This window comes from Orycteropus afer, unplaced genomic scaffold, assembly GCF_000298275.1.
Source record: "Orycteropus afer afer isolate SDZICR_OR568_19922 unplaced genomic scaffold, OryAfe1.0 scaffold00073, whole genome shotgun sequence".
NCBI lineage: Eukaryota > Metazoa > Chordata > Mammalia > Tubulidentata > Orycteropodidae > Orycteropus > Orycteropus afer.
In genome coordinates, this window is record NW_006921660.1 from 491,043 (window position 1) to 501,059 (window position 10,017).

The 10,017-nt window shown below is 41.6% G+C and overlaps 1 protein-coding gene across 1 annotated transcript in view; it reads left to right on the forward strand.

Annotated features, from left to right (window-relative positions):
• The first annotated feature begins 3,179 nt into the window (after positions 1–3,179).
• ACSL1 (acyl-CoA synthetase long chain family member 1) overlaps positions 3,180–10,017 on the forward strand; it is a 57,934-nt gene continuing 51,096 nt past the window's right edge. The window contains exon 1 of the mRNA XM_007940869.2: positions 3,180–3,374. Coding sequence (XP_007939060.1) covers positions 3,180–3,374 — 195 coding nt within the window. The remainder of the gene's footprint in view (positions 3,375–10,017) is intronic.

The following is a 10,017-nucleotide window of genomic DNA, read 5'->3' on the forward strand; positions in this document are numbered from 1 at the left end:
TGCTGGCGGAGAATGCTGAAAGTACCATGGACTGCTAAAAGAACTAACAGATCTGTCCTGGAGGAAGTGCAGCCAGAATGCTCCTTGGAAGCAAGAATGGCCAGACTTCGTCTCACCTATTTTGGTCATGTTGTAAGAAGGGACCATTCCCTGGAGAAGGATGTCATGCTTGGTAGGGTGGAGGGTCGCCGAAAGAGGGGGAAGCCTTCAATGAGATGAATTGATACGGTGGCTGCGATGATGGGATCAAGTATAGCAGGGATTGTGGGGCTGGCGCGGGACCGGGCAGTGTTTCATTCTGCTGTGCATGGAGTCGCTATGAGTCGGAAACGACTCGACAGCACTTAACAACAACAGAGTTTGTACATTGTACTCGTGAGTTTGCTTTGCGTTTATAGAGCTGCAGTGTTGTGGTGGTGTGTGCCATTGCATCAGTTTTGACTCCTAATAAGTTTATAGGACGGAGTAGAATTGCCCCATAGGGTTTCCTAGACTGTAATCTTTATGGGAGCAGATCACCAGGTCTTTTCTCCCGCTGAGCTGTAGTTTATGATTAGCAGCTGAGAGCTTTAACCATTGTACCACCAGAGTTCCTGCAGTATTCTTTATGAACTCTGACAGTGCAGTGCTAGACCTGGACTTGATTTATCTGCTTATCCTTAAAGTCTGGGTGCATGCAGCCTCAGAGGGGCCTTCCCAGATCTTGGATCTTACAGTGATGGCACTTACTTACCATGACTTACCGATAATGCTTGTTCACCTCCCTGTGAAATGGTTAGCCCGGACCATTAGCCTGGGTCATTAGTACTGTTTCTTCAAGTCCTAGCATATAGTGCCTGGCACACACTTGGCACTAAAGTATGTTAAATAACTGGAGTAGCTCAATTCCTGTGAATTCATCTAGAATAAATCTGCTGTAAGTGTACTATTAGCAATCTGTTTCTTGCTTGGTATGACTTATGTTGGTTTGACATGCCACCCAACATCTGATCATTCATTTTGATGGTTTTTTTTAAAAAATAAGCTTATTGTCTCTGCTTATTGGGAAGCTGAGCAGAAAGAAAACAGTGTCTGTCTTCAGAACTGGCAATGGCAGGAACACTAACTGATGCCTATCTCTGTGCTTGGGTGGAGCAGTGGGGTGACTGCTTGTAGCTCCTCATTGGCCTATCCTCCATCCCATGTTCTCCTGAGAAGTGAGTATGGATTTTGTCTGCTAGTTACCTTTAGCCCAGTGGGCAGCATCATAGGACTCAGCATGTGACTAATGCCCTGAGAGACCTTGGCAGGCCGGGTAGGCACCAGCTGAGCACTGCTAAACCCCACCCACCCGGGCTGTCTTCTGTTTCTGCAGTTGTGTGTCACCTAGCAGTCAGCTGTTGGTGGCACAGATGGTAAGTAGTGTTATAAGTGCTGGTGCTTTCTTTCCAGAATTATGACCTGAAGAAATTTGCTGGTCTGTTCTTTGTTTGTTGTTGTGTCAAGCCTCAGAATTTGCTCTGTGTGTGTGTGGGTGTATGTATACTTACTACACAAGAGCCATTGTAGCACAAGATGAAATGAGCTGAACAAATACATTATGTTGGCTTCTACAGTATTGATGGGCAGTAAAAGCAGCTTGAAATTCTGCTGCTCTGTGAAATGATGTCATGTTATTGATTTTAATTTAAATGGATTTTTATATTTAAAAATAGAAAAATATTCTCCGACTTGTGACCTAGAAATAAAAAAGAACATGTTGTAGTAAGTGGCTCCCAAATACCATCTGAGCTTAGCGTGATAGCAGTCATTGCCTTGTCAGGAGTTTTGGGGAAAAGCTTTTCAGATTATGTACTGTTATTTCCTTCTCTTTGTGTCCAAATGATCTTTGGAGCACAGCTATTCAATAATTTTCTAATTAGACTTGTTTTTCATTATCTGTACTGCACATTAATTTTTTATAATGTATAAATGTGTACATTATCTGTAACATTCAATCTGGGGCTTTCCTATATATTGAAATGTTCCTCTAATTTTCTCCAGGGTATTTTGGATGCTTAATTTCCTTGTAAACTCCAGTACCTAACATTTGTTGAACACTTTCTGGTGATTGGTACCATTCTAAGCACTTCATGTGAATCATTTAGTCCTTATAAAGGCCCTGTGAGAAATAAGTCCTATTTTCATCTCCATTTGTAGATGAGGAGACTGAAGTACAAATTACTGAAGTAATTTTTCCTCAATTATACAGCTAATAAGCTGGGGAGGCAGGATTTGGCTCCAGAATTCTATGTATTTTCTGTCAAACATTGTGCTTTTAATCTCTCTCTGATATTTGGGGATTAATTTAAAATTCATGTACACTAATATATTTTTCATATTTCTTAGTTGTAGTATTGGGGAATATAAAAGAAAATGATTTTACCAGAATAGCCAACTATAAGTTTCTTAGCATTTGTATTATTGCTTTTGGGGTATGAAGTGTATGGGAGAGGTTAAAGAAAATAAAATTTGGATCAGTCTGTTTTACCAGTTGGGGCTTGTTGGAGAAAATAGAAATAGAGGCCCTTAGGTAGTGTAGAGGAGCTCTGGTAGCACAGTGCTAACCACAAGGCTGAGGGTTCAAACCCACCAGCCACTCCTCGGAAGGAAGGTTGGGCAATCTACTTCCGTAGTGATACTGCCTCGGAAACCCAAGGAGGGGTCGCTATGAGTCGGATCCGAGTCAACAGCACATAATAACAACAACAACAGCAACAGGTAGTGTAGGCTTGTTTGTGCCACTTCACTCTTACCCTCTTTGGCTGTGATAATGAGGGTTGATTGTACTTGATTACATGGAAGAAAGCAGAAATATAAGAGAAGAAAATTGAAACTTATGCCATTTGTTTGAGCATTTTGTACCAAGAATTCTTTGTGCATAAAGACTTTTTAATGTGGTTAATGTAAACTTTGCACAGGACAATAGAGATATGGAACTAAAATGGATTTCTAACAAGTTTTTAGGAAAAAGAAGTTTGACTGCAAGCAAAAGACCTTAACCATTAGACTGTAGGTTTAAAGGCTTGTTTGCCCTGCCAGCCATTGAAGTAAATGGTTGGCCTTTGGGAATTCTGTTTTAGAGTCCTGCCTCCCTGAAATGAATATGACATTTTCCTCTTCCAACAGAATTCAGCTTAGAGAACCACAAACACAGGAGAATGCAAGCCCACGAGTTATTCCGGTATTTTCGAATGCCAGAGCTGGTTGACTTCCGACAGTACGTTCGCACTCTTCCAACCAACACTCTCATGGGCTTCGGAGCTTTTGCAGCACTCACCACGTTCTGGTACGCCACAAGACCCAAAGCCCTGAAGCCGCCATGTGACCTCTCCATGCAGTCGGTGGAGGTGGCGGTAAGTAGAGGGGCCTACCTGCCATAAGAGTTTTCTCTGCTTTTCCCCAGACTCCTTAAGCCCCATTGGATGTGGTGTTGATCAAGGTTGCAATCACAGTCAGTTATTTGTGTTGGTACTTTGTAAACAGAGATGTACTCAATAGAGTTGCTAATGATAATAAATGTAGGTAGAGCCTAAAATATAGGGCTGAGGGACAAATGAGGTGATGTTGGTGTGTGCCCACAATCTCACCGATGTTCATTCTAGAAATCATATTGAGCTTCTATCTGTGCTGGGCACTCTGGTGGGCCCAGAGGATTCTGTGAGGGGAAAAAGACAGACATAGAGTTCCTTCTCGTATAGGGGTTTAATTCAGCAGGGAAGAGTGTTATTAAATGTTTGGACAGAAGCATTCCTCTTGTGGTTTATCTAATCCTTTTAGAACACAAAACCAGGCTATTGAAAGGGACTCAGATTTCCAGTTGGGTAAGGTAAAACCTGGAACTTGCCAGAATAAGATGGCCATAGAGTTTAGGGTAGGAGATGATAAATAGGGCCATCCCCAGTGCCTTCTAAGGTTGAGCTGTTTAGTGCCCTGGTTGTATGTGACTAAAGCAAACTAAAGGTTGTGCTTATGTTGTCCTCAAAATTAAACCAGAACATGTGTTTTACATGTTTTATATGCCTTAATGGGTAGAATGGCATGAACCAAGCCAAACCAAACCCATAGTCATATAATCAATTCCAATTCCTACAGACCCTAAAGGACAGAGTAGAACTGGCCCATAGGGTTTCTAGTAACCTTTACAGAAGTGGACTGCTACATCTTATGGCACAGAACGGCTGGTGGGTTTGAACCATTAACCTTTTGGTTAGCGGCCAAGTGTTTAATCACTGTGCCAATGCATTAAAACCCTTTAGAAAGATACTTAGTGCCCCTGGTCTACCTCCCATCCCTTCTTACTCTCTTTTCAAGCTTAGTATGTGAAGGGGTGAAAAGAGGAAGAAGCAAAGTTCTCACTGGTGTTTTGCTTCCTCCCCTTGGCTTTGCTTTGTAGTTACTTGCTGCCCTCTACCCAAGTCAGAATTAATGCTCAGTATTTATTACTTCCAACACATGCACAGAACAGAAGTGTTGCCAGTGCAGAATTGCCTCTTGCACCACTTTATAGCTACAGGTGAAAGACCTTTCTGCCTATGCCTGGGTCGATACCCACTAGGAGAGAGTGTGTATCCTTCCAAATGAAGTCCTAGCCTGACTAATAGCTTTTTGTTATTTATGAGACTTTAGTTCTTTGTTTTGTTTTAGACAGTCTCTTGGATTCATTAATGTAAGGCTCTTAAAACAGCTAAAAGATATGTGAGTCTAAATTCATGCCAAAATATCAGATAGAATGACTGAACTACTGCTGAGGAAAGTTGACTTTACACTTTGTTTCTATTTAGAAAATAAAGATAATGTAATATTTTATCTTAGGTAATCATATACTAATAATGAATATAATTTAACTTTTTCTAATAGATCTGTGTGAGGTTCTGGCATTCTTTCTTCTCTTCTGGCAGAGAACCTGGTGTATCACAGTAGCATTACCATCACTATGAAGAGAGCTGTTTGGCAAGTGTGTAGAGTTGAGACATTTATAACTTAACAACTGCATAAAATTTGTAATTCTTATTATATGAGAACTGTGGGGGCACTCAAAATGTGATTTTTTTCAGTTCTACCTTAGCATAATGTCATTAAAATAATTATACAAGTTCTCTGTAGAACAATTTGAAACTGCAAATAAGCAAAAAGAAAACTTAAATCACTCATAATTTCACTACCTGGTTGTAGCCTTCCTGACTACAAAGCTATAAATCTTTAGGGAAGCAGACTGCCTCATTTTTCTCCTGGAGAGTGGCTGGTGGGTTTGAATCATCTACCTTTGGGTTAGCAGTTGAATGCTTTAACCATTGTGCCACCAGAGCTCCTCTATTTTGTATTCAGGACCATTACTAACTCTGATTTTTAGAATTCACAGGTTTTAGGTATAGATATTGAACTTCCTTTGCCTTTTTGAAAAAGGACTTAAAATTTAAAATTTGAGAATAACTCTTGAGTTATATGGTGTTTAGTAATTATGGATGCTCACTTTTATATAGTTAGCTTTGTAGTATGGATGAGTTGGGAAGGGCAGAAGGAGAGGTTGTCCAGGAACAGCAGGTAGGGTCATATGAGGTATCATTCACGCTCAATGACACAGCCATGAAAGTCTATGGAAGGATTGTCAAAACATCTGTAAGAGAGAGACTTTAAAAAGAAAAAGGGTTTGCTGGTCTGTTAGAGCCTGGAGGAACCACTGAGACTGTGGTCCCTAGCTGCCCTTCAGGTCTGGAATTGAACCCACACCTGTGGCTTCCAGCCAAACAAAAGACAGGCATATAAGTTGAACATGTACCTGAGGTAAATACACTCCTTGGAGAGAATAATTATGGGAGAAAGAAGGTCTGTTTATGCATGGGGAGACAGTTCAGGGGGCAGGAGTGCATGGAGGGATGGACACAGGGAAGAGGTAACTATCGAAAGGAAGTGGGAGGGGAGCTGTTGCATTGGGGTAAATGGTAGTCAATGTCATGAGACAACGTAAGTGTGAACTGCTGTATGGAAAGTGAATTTGCCCTGTAAAGTTTCACCCAAATCACAATTTAAAAAAAAAAGAGAGAGAGAGAGACTTTAGACTTTGGAATCTGAACCAGGTAGGAGGTAACAGGTGAGAACTAAGAGGAAAGGAGAATATTAGGAACAGTCATAGCTCTGGTTGTTTCTACAGTCATTTGTAAATATAAACATAATTCTCATATCTGGGGAGCTTTGGAACAATGGACCAGAAGTGCAGGTGAGACTAGGGAAGAATCTCTTTGTTTTTGATGCTCTGGCTTCATAAATGTCAGTAACACTCAACGTAAATCTTGACTGCTTTGAGGCATGAACTTTGATTTAGTTAACTTTGCAGTTGTAGATTCCCAATCACTATTCCCTAAGGCTATTCTCCTGGTCCTGAATACAACATAGAGGAGCTCTGGTGGCATAATGGTTAAAGCATTCAACTGCTAACCCAAAAGTAGGTGATTCAAACCCACCAGCCACTCTGCAGGAGAAAATGAGGCAGTCTGCTTCCCTAAAGATTTACAGCTTTGGAAACCCTATAGGACAGTTCCACTCTGTCCTATAAGGTTACTATGAGTCATAATAGACTTGATTGGCAGTGGGTTTGGTTTTGAATATGAAATAATTGTGCTACTGATAAAATAAAAATATGTGCAAAGAATTGCCCTTCTCATTTTGCCCCAGCAACTTTACTGATACAGTACCCAGAAAATTTTGAACATGTTTTTCTAAAAATTGTTAGCAACATTTGAGGGTATTTTCAGCAAGCAATCCTGGCAGGTAGGGCAATGGGGATGGGCTGGAGAAGGGTTTACTTAATAAGAGGTATTTTTGTTGAGAAATATTATTATGGTAGTATGCATACATCAGTAATTTTTGTACTTTCAGGTTACTTTAGCACCTTCTCTAAAACTTCAGGGCCTTAAAAACAAACCATGAAAAACCTTGCTAAATTACATTTTCTTGCTAAACTTACATTTTAGGAAACTTAATTGAGTTTCTCTTTAATGTGTTAGACCTGTCTGCTAACTTAGACACAGTTCTTGAAAGTGCCTGGTGATTTGAATTAGGTGGTAAAAAGTAACATTGCTGGGAATGGAGCAGCAGCCATGGGGTGGGGGCCCTGCAGGCTGAGGGGAGAGACCCGAAGGCTGACTTTCTGATCTTGGTGCCAAGTCCAGTCCACTTAAGCAATAAATAGCTACCTTTAGGAATTCAAAGAAGGAAAGGTAAAAACTAATGAGAGGTTGATTCTTTTAAAAATAATCATAAAAAAAATTATTCCGGAGATTCCCTTTTTTAAAAAATAAGCTACGTTTATTTCACTGTGTAGGACTACAGTAAAGCAAATCTGAAACTAGTGTAAGTTGATAAGGAAAACACAATTTGATTTTGAACAAATGACACCACTTCTCACAGACTTCATTAAGCAAGGAGCATGTGTGTGCATGAATGACAGGAACATGTGCTGTAATACTTATTTAAGTTTAAAATAGCCTCCCCAAGTAGAACCAACTTGTGCCAAATAAAAAAAATGACAAATGTAGACTTCCATTGCCTCTTAACAAACTCCCTACTTCACACCATCATCCAAAAGGCTGACAAAGGGTAAGAAATTGAGATGTGATTCCCTTTAGACAAGTCCGAAGTGAAGCAGAATGCCTCGCATATTCTAAATAACCAGCATGTAAAGATTCTGCAGACAGTCTTGTTTTTCTAGAACAATGTGTGTTTGTGGGAATTTGGAGTTTGTGACTAAACTTTCTTCCCTGTCATTGAGGTGGGAGGGTGATATTTTCCCTCCTGTGGTTTTCTGATGGGGAGGCTGATATGTGTGTGGCAGCACAGAACTCTGTTTTGCAAAGTACAGTAGCAGCCCCCTACCCCACCCCTTAAGCAGTCTTCTGATTGGGATAGTGAGGAGGAGCTCAGGAAGTTGGGAGCTGGAGAATTAGCAAGGGATGAAAAGGGAAAAAGATTCTCTTAGAAGAAAAGATTGAAGAACCAGAAAACCCAGGTTTGTTCTAGAGAGTGACAATGTATGAGCAGATTTGGAGCCTGCTTATGAACCAGAAGCAAAACTTCACGTCCCCAGGTGCTCCCCCTGCCCGCCATACCCCCTCCCCCACACGCTAGGCTTGAATCTCTGCTCCACCACGTTGTAGATATGAGCGTGAGAGGTGAAAGCCTTCTTTTCCTGTGCTCAAAAATATTCATTTACCTTAAGGAGCTCTGATGGCATGGTAGATAAGGCATTTGGCTGCTAACCAGAAGGTCAGCAGTTCAAACCCACCAGCTGCTCTGTGGAAGGAAGATCGAGCAATCTACTTCTGTAAAGATTTACCGCCTCAGAAACCCAATAGGGGTCTCTATGAGTCAGAATCAACTTGATGGCAATGGGTTTGGTTTGTTTTGGTTTGTATCCTTCCTGCGTGCATATTGCAAAACCCAGTGTTGATCCTCACTGTGATAGTTTTTCCCTTTCTTTCCTCAGTTTGGAGTAGTTGAAGGGCAAGATTTGGGGAGGTTAGCCTGTTAAATAGTAAGCATAGGTCAAAAGCCGAGGGTTCATTGTTAACCTGGGACCTTGATGGTTGCATGTTGGGGTGTCTAGGTATTTTTTAGATAGCCTATCCAGTGCCAGCTTTCTCATGGACCAGAGACTGCCAGAAAAACAAACAAACTGTCTGGTAAGGAATAGAGCCAGAATGTTCCTCAGAAGCGAGGATAATGAGATTTTGTCTCACATATTTTGGACATGTTATCAGGAGGGGCCAGTCCCAGGAGAAGGACATCATACTTGGTAAAGTAGAGGATCAGTGAAAAAGAGGAAGATCCTCAATAAGATGGAGTGACACAGTGCCAGCAACAATGGGTTCAAACATAGCAATGACTCTGAGGATGACAAAGGACCAGGCAGTGTTTTATTCTGTTGTGCATAGTAGAGCTGCTATGAGTTGGAACCGAGTCAACGAAATCCAACAACAACTACAACACAGTTGTCATTGTCATTCAGAAATTATGGGGAAAGACCGAAAAAAAAAAACAAACTCACTGCCGTTGAGTGGGATCCGACTCATAGCGACCCCTCCCTGGGTTTCCGAGGCAGGATCACTACGGAAGTAGATTGCCCTACCTTCATTCCGGGGAGTGGCTGATGGGTTTGAACCACCAGCCTCTGGTTAGCAGTCACATGCCTTAGGCACTATGCTACCAAAGCTCCCTATAGGGGAAGAGGAGCACCTAATGGCTGGCCCTTTAAAGGCGCTGGTTTGGTATGCCAGAGATCTGGTTTTGCTGGAGATGGGAAGTCAGAATCTCTGAAAGGTAGGTTTGTGCCTGTTTGTAAAAAGAAGCAGATGATGTTGGTCTGGTCAGGATGGTTAGCATGTAAAATATAAATGTTGGTAGGAGTATAAGGAGCTCTGGTGGTATAGTGGTTAAGGCATTTGGCTGCTAACCGAAAGGTTGGTGGTTTGAACCCACTATCCATTCTGTGGAGGAAAGATGAGGCAATCTGCTTCTGAAAAGATTTACAGTCTTGGAAACCCAATGGGGGTCACTGTGAGTTAGAATCAACTTGATGATGGTGAGTTTGGTTTGGTTTTGGATTTGGTAGGAGGGTATTGGAAGGAGGGAAAAAAACAGTCATTTTCTTTCAGGACTGTAGTTTGACATGCTGCTCTTCTCCCTAGAGGTGGATGTAGCATTAAAATCCAGCCAAGTGTTCAACAGTCTCTTAATCAGTTGCCTGGTTCTGCCCCTCTCCCCCTCCCCTTCCTCATTCTTTTCACCCTTTCCCTCTCTCCCACCTTCTAATCCTTTTGCTGCCTCTCCTTAGAGGGAATAAACAATTGTAATGGATATTTAATTGTTAATGGCTTTTGTTGTTGTTGTTGTTAAGTGCCGTTGAGTCCTTTCGACTCATAGCGACCCCATGCACAGCAGAACGAAACACTGCCCGATCCCGCACCAGCCCCACAATCCCTGCTATACTCGAGCCCATCATCG